The sequence below is a fragment of the Spea bombifrons genome, chromosome 4 (assembly GCF_027358695.1).
Source record: "Spea bombifrons isolate aSpeBom1 chromosome 4, aSpeBom1.2.pri, whole genome shotgun sequence".
NCBI classification, from domain to species: Eukaryota; Metazoa; Chordata; class Amphibia; order Anura; family Pelobatidae; genus Spea; species Spea bombifrons.
In genome coordinates, this window is record NC_071090.1 from 60,246,967 (window position 1) to 60,265,542 (window position 18,576).

General features: G+C 38.1%; 1 protein-coding gene across 1 annotated transcript in view; it reads left to right on the plus strand.

Moving 5' to 3' along the window:
• The window catches only part of LOC128491378 (mucin-19-like), a 130,611-nt gene that overhangs the window by 52,981 nt on the left and 59,054 nt on the right, over positions 1-18,576 (plus strand). The window contains exons 40-47 of the mRNA XM_053463701.1: positions 461-541; positions 4,558-4,599; positions 5,144-5,185; positions 7,182-7,241; positions 9,813-9,854; positions 10,069-10,110; positions 10,793-10,834; positions 11,049-11,090. Coding sequence (XP_053319676.1) covers positions 461-541; positions 4,558-4,599; positions 5,144-5,185; positions 7,182-7,241; positions 9,813-9,854; positions 10,069-10,110; positions 10,793-10,834; positions 11,049-11,090 — 393 coding nt within the window. The remainder of the gene's footprint in view (positions 1-460; positions 542-4,557; positions 4,600-5,143; positions 5,186-7,181; positions 7,242-9,812; positions 9,855-10,068; positions 10,111-10,792; positions 10,835-11,048; positions 11,091-18,576) is intronic.

Below are 18,576 nucleotides of genomic sequence, written 5' to 3' on the forward strand. Positions count from 1 at the left end.
CCACTTACAAATTATGTGTGTGTCAAATTAGTGTTTAGGACTTTATGATGCAAGCAAAGTTTCAGGAAAAATTGTCCACTTTCATTTTCCCTCCAATATTAGGCTCCAGCGACCCCTTACATAATATTTGTAAGTTCTGTGAAGTTCTTGTATTTTTGCTTATGTATCACATTTAAATGTTTCATTTTATCCATCTAATTTTAACGTAACAGAAAGACAACACAATTAAACATAAATATGAATTAATTGATACCAATCTTGTTATGTCAGGACCATCAACCTCACCTACTCCAATAAATATGGTCAGGTCTTGGACAAGTATTTCAGTAGACTTTGGTGCATCAATTCTATGATTATAATGAAACAGTAAATAGGTTAATTTGTTTTCTATATAAAATTTAAAAATGTCATACTCATCGTTTATAGAATGTTTGTTTTTAAAATATATCCTTTTTTCCAGACCCATCAATCACAACTACTCCTGAAGAAGCAGGGCCATCTGGTAAATATCAATACTTTGTGTCCAATTTCAGACTAGTCTGTAAGATAAGGTGACACGTTTTTTAAAATGAAATCCGGGAACATTTTTTAAATTGGCAAATGGTAAAAAAACCCTATTATATAAGCATATTTTCTTTCACCTATGTATGCAGTGTATTTGGTATGTGTTTATGAAGTGATTGTATGATATATACCGTATTTGCTCGATTATAAGACGAGGTTTTTTCCAGAGCAAATGCTCTGAAAAATACCCCTCGTCTTATAATCGGGGTCGTCTTCTAATCAGACCCCAAAAAAATGGCTGGGGCCATGCTGCTTACCGGTCGCGAGCAGCGTCTCTTCCGTTAGAAGCAGGAGGACAGGAAGCTTGTAGCTTCCTCACAGAACTCTATCTCCCCCTCCCTCCTCTGGGGGCGGGGCCAGAGCAGTTGTTCGTACAGCCGGACCCCTGCAGAAGTTTTCGAGTGAGAGATCTGCAGTTCAGGTAAGGGGGTGGGGGAGGGTTTTTGGGTAAGTATGTGTGATTAATGTGTGAAGTATGTGTGATTAATGGAATGAATGAGTATTTAAATGTTTGTGAATGTGTGTTTGTGTGTGATAGCATGGATGTGTAAGGGGGGTGGGGGTTGTAGCATGGCATAGGGAGGCTGTAATCCCACTACTATCATCCCCAGGTCCAGCATGTACTGGCTGCCTTGGCTTGACAGGAGTGTGATTGCTGTTAGCAGCAATCACACTCCTATCAAGCCAAGGCAGCCAGTACATGCTGGGTTAAAAGGCATATCATGGGGCTGAGTGGCATATAGGGGGTTAAAATGCATTTCTGGACCTCCAGAAATGCATTTTAACCCCCTATATGCCACTCAGCCCCATGATATGCATATATACCTCCAGAAATGCATTTTAACCCCCCTATATGCCACTCAGCCCCATGATATGCCTTTTAACCCCCTATATGCCAGAGTGGCATATAGGGGTATAAGGCATATCATGGGGCAGAGTGGCAAATAGGGGGGTATAAAGCATTTCTGGGGGCAGAGTGGCATAACTGGGGGGGGGGCAGGTTGGCAAATAAAAGGAAATTTAAAAAATATATTTACATTAATTAATATTTACTGGTAAAACTTTTTTTCCTATAGGGTCGTCTTATATTCAGGCTTTTTGTTTTTTTCCTAAATTAATATTTTGATTTTGGGGGGTCGTCTTATAATCGGGGTCGTCTTATAATCGAGCAAATACGGTATATGTTATCTCTTACATTTTGTCCAGGAGATAAAAAAGATACTTCTTAAAATATTTTGGGCAGGGCTGAATTAAGATCATCATGGGCCTGGTGCTGAGGATTTGGGGCTTTTTTTATGGAAATAAATAAAATAGGCAGAATCTTAACTCCTTGGCACCCATGTATACTGGATAAAGATGACACCAGTGCTAAGCAGATAATAAAGGATAGAATCATATGTGATGGGATTGGGAGTACATCAGTACAGTAAAAAAGTAATCATACATGCGACAATTTAGTGGGATTCATCCTTTTTAATAAAATATGCAGATTGAATTAGAGTAAATAACACAAAACCTTTACGTTTCCTCTCACTGATTTCTGGGCCTAGAAGGTTTTGTCCTCAGAAGTGGTCTAAAAATTACGGAAGGCATTTTATCCCTGGATAAGTAAAAATGAAGTATTTATTTCTACAGCAAGTAAAGTGCCAGGAAATAGATGACCAAATACACACATCAGGACAGCCTCTGCCACACCAACACCCAGACACACATACCAGGACACCGACACACACACCAGGACAGGCTCTGCCACTCTGACACTGTCAGGGACCTGGGTCCATACAGACGACTGTAATGACCCAGAGCGCCCAAAGAGGGAATTAAGGAGTCACCGTGCAGAAGCAAGATACATAGCAAGAAATATAGCAAACAAGGGGACATAGCGAGCAAATGGGACAGAGCAAGGAACAGGGAGACCGAACAAGAAATATAGCCAGACAAGACATACATGGTACAGAACACAACAAAGCAAAGGGAACAAGGCAAGGAAAACAAGGGATGGAGTGAGGGGCCGATATCCTCAGATGCTTCTCCTTTAAGCAAGGATAGAAAATCTTAAACTGGGACATGGGGAGAGGAGAGAGGAACCTAGATCCTCAGATGATTCAGGGAAAATAAGGCACATAGAAGACTGACACACATAAATACAGGACTAGCCTAGGACTATATGATAAAAATTTGAGATTTTGTCACATCATATGGCCATAGTATGCTTAGCCCACCACTATGCTAAAGTACTCCAATATTCCGTGGGTCCTAGGACTAAACCCTGCCTACTGAATCACTAATAAACTAAAAGTAAACATTGAATCTAAACACAGAAAAGAAAAATACATACCTATAGACTGCAGACTGAAACAAATGTAACAAACTGGTGGGGCACAACTTATAAAGGAAACAGAAGCTGAAGCCAAGAGCTGGACCGAATTCAAGAGTTAGAAGTTAATGGCAGAACATAAGGAAATCCAGGAATGGATTACAGCGAGACAGGGGAACTGTAGCTAGACAGGGGAACTGTAGCAAGACAGGGAAACTGTAGCGAAAAAGGAAAAACCAGAGATATGCAGCTCCGCAGCCTGGATGGGACCTGACAGACACACACACCAGGACAGGCTCTGCCACACCGACACCCAAACACACACACACACACACACCAGGACAGCCTTTGCCACACCGACACCCAGAAACACACACCAGTACAGGCTCTGCTACACCGACACCCAAACACACACACCAGGACAGGCTCTGCCACAAAGACACCCCAAAAATAATGCTTTTTTTGAGGAAAATGTTCTGTATTCATTTAGTGCCACTTATAAATGTGTGTCTGCCAGGTCTCTTTGTTTGTCTGCTAACATCCACTTCCAAGGCCTCACATCCATGTGGTCCTGGCGTGATACTACCTTGTCAATGCCAATGGTTGTTACGGTAATATCTGCTCATATGTTGGCTACCCTTCCTCTCAGGTCTGCCTAAAGCTCAATTTAACCGATAGGAAAAACTCTCTCAAGTCCTCAAAGTTATTTTGAATTGATGTGGTCGACCGAGAGGTGGAGGCTACGGGCCTAACATGACTGTCAGGTTTCGTTTCCTTCCTCCTACATCTTTTGTCCACATCTGGGGTTTGCAAGTTTTTAGTTGTGCGCCAGAACATTAGAAGAACAAGGTCATTAAATTTGGTTGTAAATGAGCATCCAGATTGTGGTGCTTTTGTATGCTATCTGTGAGGTGTAAAAGGAGTCGTAAGCACTTGTGGCCATTATAGCCCAACATCAAACCATGCCCCCTGCAGATTTGTTTTTAAAATCATTTCTGTTGTAAACATATATATATATATATATATATATATATATATATATATATATATATATATAGAGAGAGAGAGAGAGAGAGAGAGAGAGAGAGAGAGAGAGAGAGAGAGAGAGAGAGAGAGATACATCAGAGTAATCATTTACACAAGAAACAATAAAGTTTCCATAGTAAGAAATGTTTTTTTTCATTCCCATCCTTGAAATAAATTAATAATTATAATAATAACAGAGTTATGGTCAGGTTATTTGGTAAGTGTTTCACTAGAGCTTGGCTAATGGTAAACCAATTCTATGATTACAACAAAACAATTTTGTGATTACAATAAAACAATGAATACATAAATTATTTTTCTATAGTATTAGGGTTTTAAATTTCACATTTATCTTTCATAGAATATTTGTTTCCAAAACTAATACTTTTTCTTTCAGAGCAATCTACTCCAGAAGAAACAGGGCTATCTTGTATATTTTAATGCTTGTCATAACTTTGTGTCATATGTTACATTTGCCCATAAGAACACTTTCTGCATTGACAAAGTAGGTGATTGCTTACAAATATAGTAACTGTGAACTCCAGATGCACAAAAATATATTAATTTATTTTCTACATTTTTAATATTTCTAATTTCACATTTATTTTTCATAGAATATTTGTTTCCAAGACTCATCTTTTTTCTTTCAGCGTCACCAGCTCCTCCTACACCAGAAGAAGCAGGGCCATCTGGTATATATTAAGTCATGCTAGTTCATACGGTTGTCTGATATGTTACATTTGCCAGTAAGAGCAAGCAAACATTCTGCATTGACAAAGTAGGTAATTGCCTACACATAGAGTAAATGTTAACTGCAGATAGGAGCAGCGGCAAAATGTTCAGCGATACCAAAAAACAAAATTAACAAGTAACAATATTTTTCTGCAATAACCACTGCAGAATTATTATTTTTTTACATATTACTTTTGTAAATATATACATATGTTTATTTATATGTGTATTTCTATATAAATCATAGTAATGCTCAGCACACTATAGGTGATCCTAAGTTTTACATAGTTTTCCATTAAATGCTATGAAATAAATTAATGATAATAAAAATTAGGCAGGTCTTAGGCAAGAGTTTTAGTGACCTTTGTTTGGCTAATGGTGCACCAATTCTATGATTACAATGACATAAAGAATAGATGATTTAGATTCCCACTGTTTTAATGTTTTACTTCAAACATATCTTTTATAGAATATTTGTTTTTAAAATCCATCTTTTTGTTTCAGAGCCAACAACCTCACCTACTCCAGAAGAAGAAGGGCCTTCTGGTAAATATTAACGCTTGTCATAAATTTGTGTCATATGCTGGAAAAGTCTGTAGGAGCAAAGCATGCTTTTTGCATTAACAATGTTCTGCTTCTTATTTTTTTGTTAGTCATTGGCTACACATAGCAATTAATAATTCTAGATTAGGCTAAAGGGAAAATGTCCAGCCATATCCAAAAAAACAGCATCTATTAGTATGTTTTTCAGTTGGCAACGTCTAGAGCAGGGGTCCCCAAACACTGGGCCGCGGACCAGTATCGATCCTTGGCCTATAAGCAACTAGGCCGCACGATAGGGTGACCACATATCCCGGTATCAGTGGCTTCAAACGCTGTCCTGTTTTTTTGACATGGAGGAGAGAGAGGGGTGCAGAGCGGTCGCTCATGAAGTATTCAGCAACCGCTCGTCACCCCTCTCTTCCGTGAGGCCTCTAGCTCAGTCGCGGTGCCGGCATTTCATGCTTAGTGCTGGAATATCATGTCATACTCCGGCGCTCAGCAGTGAAGCAGCACACGCCACGGCAGAGCAGGGAGACAGAGGCCTCTCGCTCCCATCGTAGGACTCGTGGACGGTAAGTGAACTTCAAAGGGGGAGAGGGTAGATAGTGAGAAGGGGAGGAGAGGGGGTAGATTATGAGAAAGGGGGGAGAGGGGGTAGATAGTGACCAAGGGGGTAGATAGTGACAAAGGGGATGTAGATAGTGAGAAAGTGGGTATATAGTAAGAAGGGGGAGGGGGTAGATATTGAGAAAAGGGGTAAAAGGGGTAGATAGTGAGAGGGGGTAGTAAGAATATTGAATGTAAGTAATATTGAATGAAAGTAAGAATGAGTGAGAGAATTAAAGTGGAGTGTTATAAATAATAATACATATATTAATAATAATAATTGATAATATATTAATAATAATAATAATAGAAGTAAAATGCACAATAAATGTAATGCACTTGAATAAAACCCAAAACACGGTCCGTGGAAAAATTGTCTTCCACAAAACCGGTCCCTGATGCAAAAAAGGTTGGGGATCGCTGGTCTAGAGTACCAAAATAACATTGTAAAAAACTTACTGTAGCAAAAAAACTAAAAATAGCCAATATATATATATATATATATACCGTATTGGCTCGCATATAGGCCGCCCCCGTATATAGGCCGCACCCTAAAAGTTTGGTGCTTTTTTAAAGAAAAATTTTTTTTTAATAGACATGCTGCCACTCTGTCTCCACCCCGAGATATGCTGCCACTCTGCCCCCCCGAGATATGCTGCCACTCTGTCCCCCCCGAGCTATGCTGCCACTGTCCTCCCCCCGAGATATGCTGCCACTGTCCCCCCGAGATATGCTGCCACTGTCCTCCTCCTCCTCCCCCCGAGATATGCTGCCACTCTGCCCTCCCCCCCGAGATATGCTGCCACTCTGCCCCCCCCGACTTACCAGAGCAGACTCCCGGGTTTCTTCCCCCCGTGGGAAGTGCTGGCAGGGGAGGCTGTCTGAGCGTATCAGAGAGTAGGATAGGATGCAGGTCCCCTGCACCGGAACTGCATGTCCCGGGTGTCGGGCGCTAGACCTCGAATATAGGCCGCACCCCCACTTTAAGGACTTAAAGTGGGGGAAAAAAGTGTGGCCTATATTCGAGCCGATACGGTATATATATATATATATATATATATATATATATATGAATTCATTTTCTACATTTTAAGGTTTCCAATTTCACATTTATCTTTCATAGAATATTTGTTTTTAAGACTCATCATTTTATAGTAATCATAGTAATAATTAGCATGCTATAGATGATCCTAAATAGTAAATAGTTTCCTATTCAAAGCTATTAAATACATTAATGATAATAATTATTCTCAGGTCTTGAGCAAGAGTTTTAGTAGGCTTTTTGGCTAAAGATTCCATGATTACAATGAAAAAAAGAATAGATCATTTATATTTGTACAGTTTTCATGTTTAATTTCAAATTAATCATTTCAAATCACTCTTTTTGTTTCAGAGCAACCAACTCCAGAAACTTTGTTTCAGAGTGAATCACCTACTCCAGAAATAAAATCTGGTAAATATAAACACTTGTCATAAATTTGTGTCATAAATTACATTTCCCTGTAAGAGAACGGCAAGCTTTTCTCATTGACAAGGTAGGTCATTGCCTACACATCATAATTATGAATTCTAGATTAAAGCAAGGGAAATGTGTATTTTTAGTAGATTTTGTTTTCTATTCTATAATTACACCGAAACAATAGGTATTTTTAAAACCCATCTTTTTTTTGTTTCAGAGCCATCTGGTAAATATTAATACTTTTTACCCATTTGTGTCATATCTTACATTTGCCTCTAAGAGAAAGTCACACTTTCTACATTGACACAGTTAATAATTGCCTACAAGGGTAGTAACTCCTCTCGAGGCTATTCACTATTTTATAAGAGACATAGATCTGTCCAATTGGTACATCAGTGGTATTTCTTCCATTGGTAATATTTTAATCCAAGATTCTCTTATGCCCTTCTCCCAGATTAGAGAGATTTATTCCTTACCATCCTCGGAACTATTTACATATTTAAGAATTAAGAATAGGAATACAGAAAAACTTGGCTATTACACAAAAAAAAGAAACAAATCTCGGGTACAAATACACTCTTGCAAAGCTTCTCTGGGGATGAGAAGGACTCACCGTTCTTGAGTTGGGAGAGAGACCTGGGCATGGAGTTCCGTTTGGCGTCAAGCTTTTATAATGACAAAAAAATATGTCCATTCAGTAAATTTAATAGAGACCTATATTAAGGTGACATACAGATGGTACCTAGTCCCATCTAGACTTAATAAAATTAACCAGTCAAATTCACCTCAATGCTGGTGCTGTTGTGCTAATATCGGCACCTTCTTCCACGTGTGGTGGGAGTGTTCCCAATTATTAAATATTAAGAATAACATCTCACAGATGCTGGGTTCACTTCTCCACTCACAAGTTCAACTTAATCCACAGATGTTTTTGTTCCATATGGACCTAGAGAAATTCAACATAAACCAAAGGATTCTCATTATGCATATTTGTCTTGCTGCAAATATATATATATCGTTAGAAATTGGAGAAACTTTGGAATAATTAACTGCGAGATAATCGCTAATCAAATTCATTACTAGTATATAATGTAAAGAGGCTATTATTCTAAACTTGGCAAGAATGATAAATTTGAAAAAATCTGGCAACCATGGAAAATATTTCGAGATGCTCGTGTAGAGAATGTAGACCTCTCTAATTAATGAATACCCTCCTAACATATAGCCTCTGGGCGACATAGTATATAACACTTATCTATGGGAATAAATAGCTTCCCCGGAAGAGATTTCTCAGCTTCCCTCTATGTTATAGTAGAAATGGTAGAGAAACACGGAATTGTCAGATATACGAATTACATTCATTGTAATCTATGTATTTATATTTATTTTTTGTTGATTATTTTTTAATTTCTTTATAAACAAAGGATGTTGTAAAAATGTTCCTTTTGTGTTTCTCTTAAGTTTGATGAATGTCGATGTACATACTGTATTGTAACTAAATTCAAGAATATGTTATATGTTTTTAAAAGAAAGAGTGGAAAATGTTCAGCCATATCCAAAAAAACAATAGCTAGTAGCATGTTTTCCCTTGACAAGCTCTACTGAAAAAAATGATGTTTTGAAAAAATACATACTGTATTTAATAATGAGTATACAATATTTTTTTCTAAGTAACAAATAGTTTTCCATTCCAAACTATGAAATATTTTAATTATTATAATAATAATTATGGTTAGGTCTTGACCAAGTATTTCAGTAGACTTTAGCTATTGGTGCATCAATTCTATGATAACAATGAAATAGTAAATAAATAATAGTAAATAATTTGTTTTCTACATAAAGTTTTAAAATATTATACTTATCTTTTGTAGAATATTTGTTTTCAAAAGACATAATCTTTTTCAGAGCCATCAACCACACCTACTCTGGAAGAAGCAGAGACATCTGGTAAATATAAATGTTTGTCATATTTCACACTAGCCTGTAAGAGTAAGTCACACTTTCGGCATCGACAAAGTGGGTGATTGCCTTTACATGTAGTAATTATTAATTCCAGATTAGAGTAAGGGGAAAATGTTCAGCCGTATACAACAAAAAAGTAACTCTTTCTTTTTTGGCAAAAATATTCTTGTATTTTTGCTTATTTATCACATTTAAATGCAGGGCCGGCCGAAGACTTAACGCCGCCTGGGGCGAAGTTTAAAATGCCGCCCCCCCCCGCGGCCAGCATTTTAAACTTCGCTGACGCCATTATTTACCCCCCCGGTACTTACCTTTAAAGAGTCCTGCGGCGAGTCTCCCTGCTCTGCCACGGTGCCGGTTTGTAATGCTGAGCGCCGGAAATTGACGCCACTTCCGGCGCTCATCATTACAAGCCGGCACCGAGACCGAGCAGGGAGACTCGCCGCAAAGTGCCGCCCCTTCTAAAGTGCCGCCTGGGGCAATTGCCCCAGTCGGCTCCATTGTAGGGCCGGCCCTGTTTAAATGCTTCAGATTACCCATCTAATTTTAAAGTAAGAGAAAGACATAAAATTAAATTCATCGATACCAATCTTTTTATTTCAGGGCCATCAACCTCACCTACTCGACAAGAAGAAGGATCTTCTGGTAAATATTAACAATTCTCATAAAGTGTCAGAGCAATGCTGTCTTTCCTCATTGACAAAGTTGGTCATTGACTACACATAGTAATTATGAATTCTAGATTAAAGCAAGGGGAAATGAGTATTTTAGTAAATTTTGTTTTGTAAATAGTGCATCAATTCTATGATTACACTGAAACAATTTATATTTTTAAAACCCATCTTTTTTTGTGTTTCAGGGCCATCAACTCCACTTACTCCAGAAGAAACAGGGCCTTCTGGTAAATATTAATACTTGTTATACATTTGTGTCATGTTACATTTGCTTGTAAGAGCAAGTCACACTTTCTGCATTGACAAAGTTAACCCCTTGATGACAATTGATAGTCCGGGCACATCACGTGAATACAAAAGGTTAACGACAATTGGCGTGCCAGGACCGCCATGACTTTAAACGGGTGCAGAAAACGATCTACGTTTGCTTTCCGCACCCAAATGGTGTTGCTGTAATGCCTCAATGTCAAGGCATTCAGCAACACCGAGATCAGCATCAGGGGCCATGTCTGGCCCCTTCCCGGGGCGTCAACATCCGCCATACACTGTATGGTGATTTTGCCACTTGCAAGATGGCGTAAAATAAATATTAAAAAAAACTAAACTGGTAACATGTAAAAACTATTTCCCACTGATGATGAATACAGAAACAAAAGAATGAAATCATGCTTTGTAAAGCCAAACAATGTCTTATGAAGCATTCGAGCCAGAGTCTATAGCAACCCAATCATATATATATTTAATCATACATATTTAAATGTGTTGTTATCATTAAAAAAACATACAGATGTTCTGCATCGTTGATCAGCAAAAAAGCATTGCATTTAAATGCTTCAGATTACCCATCTAATTTTAAAGTAAGAGAAAGACATAAAATTAAATTCATCGATACCAATCTTTTTATTTCAGGGCCATCAACCTCACCTACTCGACAAGAAGAAGGATCTTCTGGTAAATATTAACAATTCTCATAAAGTGTCAGAGCAATGCTGTCTTTCCTCATTGACAAAGTTGGTCATTGACTACACATAGTAATTATGAATTCTAGATTAAAGCAAGGGGAAATGAGTATTTTAGTAAATTTTGTTTTGTAAATAGTGCATCAATTCTATGATTACACTGAAACAATTTATATTTTTAAAACCCATCTTTTTTTGTGTTTCAGGGCCATCAACTCCACTTACTCCAGAAGAAACAGGGCCTTCTGGTAAATATTAATACTTGTTATACATTTGTGTCATGTTACATTTGCTTGTAAGAGCAAGTCACACTTTCTGCATTGACAAAGTTAACCCCTTGATGACAATTGATAGTCCGGGCACATCACGTGAAAACAAAAGGTTAACGACAATTGGCGTGCCAGGACCGCCATGACTTTAAACGGGTGCAGAAAACGATCTACGTTTGCTTTCCGCACCCAAATGGTGTTGCTGTAATGCCTCAATGTCAAGGCATTCAGCAACACCGAGATCAGCATCAGGGGCCATGTCTGGCCCCTTCCCGGGGCGTCAACATCCGCCATACACTGTATGGTGATTTTGCCACTTGCAAGATGGCGTAAAATAAATATTAAAAAAAACTAAACTGGTAACATGTAAAAACTATTTCCCACTGATGTCACCATCAGGGCAACCTTCCAGTTCAAAAAAATGTTTTTGAAAAAGGCCAAAAAATGATATATATATATCCTAAAATTTGTGCCTTATTTTCTCACATGGAAAGATACTGGCATGTTAAATGTGCATGGGGTGTCTGCATTAAAAAAAAAGAATGATTTGATGGGGTAAATTGAATTGGCCGGGTTCAACAATGTCCCAATTAACACACAGAGAAGGATGACCACATATCTAATTTCCAATTTGAAAAATGCACATGTCCCCAATGTGGCATTTTAGCCCCCAAACAACCTGACAAACCCATGCATGTGGGGTATCACTGTACTCAGAAGATGTTGCTGAACACATATTGTGTTGTGTAACAGTGACATATACCAGGACCTGTAAATTCATACCTAAAGTACAACTTGTGTGGGAAAAATACACACAAAAAATACTACTGCAAACTTTGACAAAGGCTGGTGGTAGAATTAGTGCATGGGAAGAGTTAAAATACAAGCATTTATCTGCATTAGGTTTTGCAGATAAGTTAAAATACCAGCATTTGAAATACCCTGGGGTGTCTAGTTTTCAAAAATATATGGTTTTATAAGGCACACTGAATTGGCCGGGCTCAAAGATGTACCAAATAGGGCATGGGCAGTGGATCACCAAATAAAGTTCAACATTGAAAAAATGTGCATGCCCCAAATGTGACCTTTTTGCCGTAAAACAGCCAGGCAAACCCATGCATGGGTAGTATCACTATACTCGGGAGATGCTGAGCACATATGTGTTGTGTGACAGTGACATATACCAGGACCTGTTAATTCATACATGAAGTAAAATGTGTGTGGGGAAAAAAAACCTGCAAAAAATGACTACCACAAAGTTTGACAAAGACTGGTGGTAGAATTAGTGCAATGGAAAGAGTTAAAATACTAGCATTTGAAATACCCTGGGGTGTCTAGTCTTCAAAAATATATGGTTTGATGGGGTAAATTGCATTGGCCGGCTTCAAAGATACCCGAAATAGTACATGGGGGAAGAATTACCAGATTTGGGGGAAAATAGTTTTGAAAAAGGAAAACGCTACTTGTTATTATTGCCCAATAACTTGCAGAAAAAAACATAAAAACATTGGATATTTCTAAACTCAGGACAAATAGTAGCATCTATTTAGCAGGTTTTTTCATTAGGTTTTGTGGATGAGTATAAGATTTTTCAAATAAAAGTTAGAAGTAATTTTTTAACAAAAATCACCATATTTTATCATTCTTTTATAGTAAATTGGATGATATGATAAAAATAATGGTATCTAAAGAAAGCCCTGCTTGTCCTGAAAAAGAACAACAATATATAATGAGTGTGGGTGCACACGTAAGAAACAGTCTTGTCATTAAGGGGCTAATTAGTTTACACCATTTTGTTTCAGAGCCATCAACCGCACCTACTCCTGCAGAAGCAGGGACATCTGGTAAATATCATTGCTTGTCATGAATTTGTGTACTTTTTCACACTAGCCTGTACGACTAAGACACACTTTCCGCATTGACAAAGTAGGTGATTGCCTTTCCATATAGTAATTCTGAATTCCAGATAAGAGTAAGGGGAACATGTTCAGCCGTACACAAAAAAAAAAAAAAACAGCAGCAAGTAACGCTTTAAATTTTTTGGCAACCGCTTCACAAAAAAATAATGCTTTTTTGAGGAAAATGTTCTGCATCTATTTAGTGCCATGGAAATTATGTGTATGTCAAATGACTTCTTGTGACTTTATGATGATTTTCATAGGCATTTTCACTCCAATGTTAGGTTCTTGCAACCCCTTACATAATATTTAGTGAGTGCTGTGAAAAAAAAATGTGCCCCCTTTTAAATTTCTTGCCTTTTTGCTTATGACATTTGCATTGTTCAGATTATGCAACTGAAATATTATTATAAGAGAAAGATGACGCATGTAATCATAAAATCCAACTTTTAGTTGGAAGTAAAGAGTTGATCAAAACATACCGTTGTGCTCAAATGTTTGCATATCCTGTCAGAAATTGTGAAATATTGGCATTGATTTTGAAAATATGACTGATGAAATTATCTTTTAACGCTAGTGATATAAAGCCATTTATTATTGCACAATTGTTTGGCTCCTTTTTAAATGATTATGATAACAGATATCTCCCAAATGGCCCTGATCAAAAGTTTACATACCCTTGAATGTTTGGCCTTGTTACACACACACACAATGAGACACACACACAGGTTAAAACGTCAATTAAAGGTTAATTTTCCACTGAGCAGGGTAGATACTGAGCCATGGGGAGGAGAAAAGAACTGTCAAAAGACCTGCGTAACAAGGTAATGGAACTTTATAAAGATACCATCCCCACAGTGAAGCATGTGGTGGCTCACTGATGTTTTGGGGGTCTGTGAGTTCTAAAGGCATAGGGAATCTTGTGAAAATTGATGGCAAGAGGAATGCAGCATGTTATCAGAAAATACACTTTACATTCTTCAGCACAAAACCTGCACATGGGACGCTCTTGGACTTTCCAGCACGACAATGACCCTAAGTATGCTCTGGGGAGTGCTGTTCCTTCAAGACGACCAATGACTTTACATGACCTGGAGGCATTTTGCCATGATGAATGGGCTGCTATTCCACCTGCAAGAATTTGAGGCCTCATAGACTGCACACTGTCATTAGTGCTAAAGGGGGGCAATACACAGTATTAAGAACTAAGGGTATGCAGACTTTTGAACAGGGGTCATTTCATTTTTTTCTTTGTTGCCATGTTTTATGTTATGATTGTGCTATTATGTTATAACCTACAGTTGAATATGAATCCTATAAGAAATAAAATAAATGTGTTTTGCCTGCTCACTCGTGTTTTCTTTAAAAAATTGTACATATATTACCAATTTTCCAAAGGTATGCAAACTTTTGATCACAAATATCACAAACCTAACAAATGGTTGTGCCACCCTTGGCGGCATGAACTGCAATCAAATGTTTGCGATTGATAAGTAACTTAAATAACTGTTGATAGGTCTTTTACATCACTGTGGAGGAATTTTGGTCCACCCCTCTTTTAAGAATTATTTGAATTCAGCCAATTTGGTGGGTTTTCGAGCATGAAAAGGCGTTTAAAAAACATCTCAATTGGATTCAAGTCTGGACTTTGACAAAGAATTTCCAAAACCTTGATTTTGTTTCTTTTGAGCCATTTAGAGCTGGACTTGCGTTTGTGTTTAGGAATCATTGAACTGATGGCCAGACATTCTCCTTCAGGATTTTCTGGTATTGAAAAGAAAAAGCCACATTTCCGATAATAATGGAGTTAGAATTGAATCCAATAATGAATAAATTAACACCTTACTAGATATTACTAAAACTTAATTTAACTTAATTATACACCTAAAAACAAGAAAATGAATGAATGAATGAGGATACTTATTTAACCCCTTAACGACAATTGCCGGTCCTGGCACGACACGGAAAAGCATGTGCTTTACGACAATTGACGTGTGCAGAAAGCGATCTACTTTCGCTTTCTGCACCCAAAAAGCGTTGCTGAATGCCTCGAGACCTCGAGGCATTCAGCAACGCCACGATCGGCACGAAGGGGCTTTTAAAAGCGTTTAGGAGGCTATCAACGATCGCCTCCTAAACTTAAATGGTGTCGCTGGAATGCTTCGATCAGGAGGCATCCAGCGACACCAAACACTTACCTTTCGATGGGCTGTGACTGCTCCGGAGAGCGGTCACAGCCGCAGCTGCCGGTGATCTTCGCCATCAAGCAAGATGGCCGCCGCCCTGTAACAGAAACAAACAAGTTTTAAAAGTTCGCTAGACGGTCTCCAGACCATCTAGAGAACTCTGGCTCCACTTGCAGGTTGAATACAGGTACTGCAATCACCATGCAAGTCAATGGAGCCCAGCTTTCTAATCACAGTGTGATTAGTAAAAATAAATTAAAAAATAAAATAAAATTAATAATAATTAGAAAAAAAAGTAAAAAACCAGTAAAATGTAAAAATCATTTCCCACGGATGTCACTATCAGGGGAACCTTTAAGTTGAAAAAAAATGTTAAAATTTTTTTTAAAAAAAGGCAAAAAAAAATACAATATATATCTAAAAAATATATTTTTGTGAGCAAGTCCTAAAATTAGCATATTAGCTTAAAACAATTCTCGCATGGAAAGAGTTAAAATACTGGCATATTAAATGCCCGTGGGGTGTCTACTTTTAAAAAATGAATGATTTGATGGGGTAAATTGAATTGGCCAGGTTCAACAACGTCCCAATTAACACCGGGGGAAGAATGGCCACACATCTAATTTCCAATTAGAAAAATGCACACGTACCAAATGTGGCCTTTTAGTTCCCCCAAAAAATGACACACCCATGCATGTGGGGTATCACTGCACTCAGAAGATGTTGCTGAACACATTATGGGGTGTCGTGTGACAGCGGCATATACCAGGAGCTGTAAATTCATACATAAAGTAGGTGTGTGTGGGAAAAATACACACACAAAAATACTACTGCAAACTTTGAAAAAATGCTGGTGGTAAAATGTGTGCATGCAAAGAGTTAAAATACCAGCATTTAAAATACCCTGTGGTGTCTAGTTTTCAAAAATATATGGTTTTGTTGGGCACACTGAAATGGCCCGGCTCAAAGATGTACCAAATAGGGCATGGGCAGTGGATCCCCAAATGCCAAAGTTCAACATTGAAAAATGCGCATGCCCCAAATGTGGCCCTTTTGCCCCCAAACAGCCAGGCAAATCATTCATGTGGGGTATCACTGCGCTCAGGAGATGTTGCTGAACACATATTGGGGTGTTTTGTGATAGTGACATAAACGAGAACATTTTAATTCATACCTGAAGTAAAATGTGTGTGACAAAACAAATGCAAAAAAATGACTACCACAAAGTTTGACAAAGACTGGTGGTAGATATGGTGCATGGAAAGAGTTAAAATACTAGGATTTGAAATACCCTGGGCTGTCTAGTTTTCAAAAATATATGACTTGATGGGGTAAATTTCATTGGCCGGGTTCAAAGATACCCGAAATGGCACATGGGGGAAGAATTACCAGATTCGGAAAAAATGGCTTTGAAATAGCAAAACGCTACCTGTACTTATTGCCCCATAATGGGTAGAAAAAAGCAAAAAAAAAAACATAAAAACCTTGGGTATTTCTAAACTCAGGACAAATAGTAGAATCTATTTAGCAGGTTTTTTCATTACCTTTTATAGATGAGTAAAAGATTTTTCAACTAAAAGTTAGAAACAGTCATTTTTTTCTAAATTTTCACCATATTTTATACTTTTTTTAATAGTAAATAAAATGATACAATCAAAACAATATCATCTAAAGAAAGCCCTTCTTGTCCTGAAAAAAACAATATCTAATGTGTGCGGGTTCAGTAAACGGGAAAGAAGAAAATTACAGCTAAACACGAGCAGCGCAGAAATGTTAAAAAGGCCATTGTCACGAAGGGTACAAAAAGTAAAATCAGCCTTTGTCACGAAGGGGTTAAATATTTAGTCTCCAATGAGATAAGTAATGCTATAAAGACCAATTAAAAAAAAAAAAAAAAGAAACAGAGCATTAGGTGTTAAGATCTAATTATCCTTCAGTAGCTGAATGACAATTACATACTTTAGGGTTTAGTCTATACGCTCTCTTGGCTCCATGTATAAATCAACTGAAGCGATTGGCGCCTTGGGTATTACTCGATTTTGTTCTTTCTCGCAGTGTGTTCTCTTTCGGACCCATTTGTGTTAAGCAGCCCCTTGATTATTAGCGAGCCTATCGCTCCTTCTGATGTTCCATGCTGGACACTAAACGGTGAACGGTGGATATGTCCCAGATTGCCATCCTGGGTGTTTCATTTTTCTTTTTGGCCATAGCGTTCATGGTGACATTTAGCATTTAGAATAGAGATAGAGAGATGGTCAATCCTGACCTGGATATAAGTGGACCCCCTTGTGTCAAGTTACAGGTAGACCCCATTGATATTGAATCATATTAAATCATGTTGGATCAATGGCAATGTAGTTATTCAAGTGCTCCACAATGTGGATCAAACAGAGGGATAACTGAGTCCAAACTAAGAAAAACTAAAAATGACAAACAACAAAAATAATATCGTGTAGTATGTAACTTGATATATGTGAAATCAATATCTGGAGAGACTATTATACTAAGAGTTGCTTTGCCAAGCCCATAGATATGTTTATGTGGTATTCAGAATAGGTAAACATGACCATCCACTTCTTTCCTCCAAGTAGACTTCAAACAATTAGAGGTTCTTAATGATATAAACCGCAACCGACTTCAGAAGAGCACAACATAGGAAATGAAAGTGAGTAAAACCCACTATAAAATAAAAGGAAATAATCTCTGCACATCTCTCTTGTGGCATCCCGTGTTCTTTTCCGATAAAAACTCCAATAGATGCTTGTAATATCAGGCTCCTGTAAGGCTCCTGTAAGGCTTTTGCTGACAGGGTGAGCCCCTGTCTTATCGTACATATATTTTTTTTTGCAACCTTCTCTGTTTTCCTGTGGTTGACAAGGTGAGCCCTTTTACATTTTGTTTCAGTAGCATCCTGCACCACTAGTATGGTGAGCCACTATTATTTGGTTACTTTGGCTGAAATGCTTAATCCCTCCCAAGACTTCATTTTGTCTTGGTTAGAATATGGAGACGTTCATGGAAAAAATGGCATGGTCTATGGTCCAATCTTTGATTGCTGCTACTTCTCAACCTCCTGAGTCAGAGGATTCACATACTGGTTAAAGCATCCCTAGAAGGGAGATACTGTCTCAGTGGACAAAGGAAAGGCTCCGGAGTTTATATCTTTAGAGGAGGCTTTTCTGCAATCAGCGCATTGTATAGGACCACTGAGGGTGTCCTTACACTCCTAGAAGAATGACATGCAATATCATCAGATGAGTCTGAGCATTCTCTTACCCTGGCCCCATCCAGGGAGGATCTCTCCACGAGTCCATTGTGGGTGAGCCTCACCAGGCTGCAACCGCCACAGCCTTTCCTTTAGCACACCATCCTGCAGCAGAT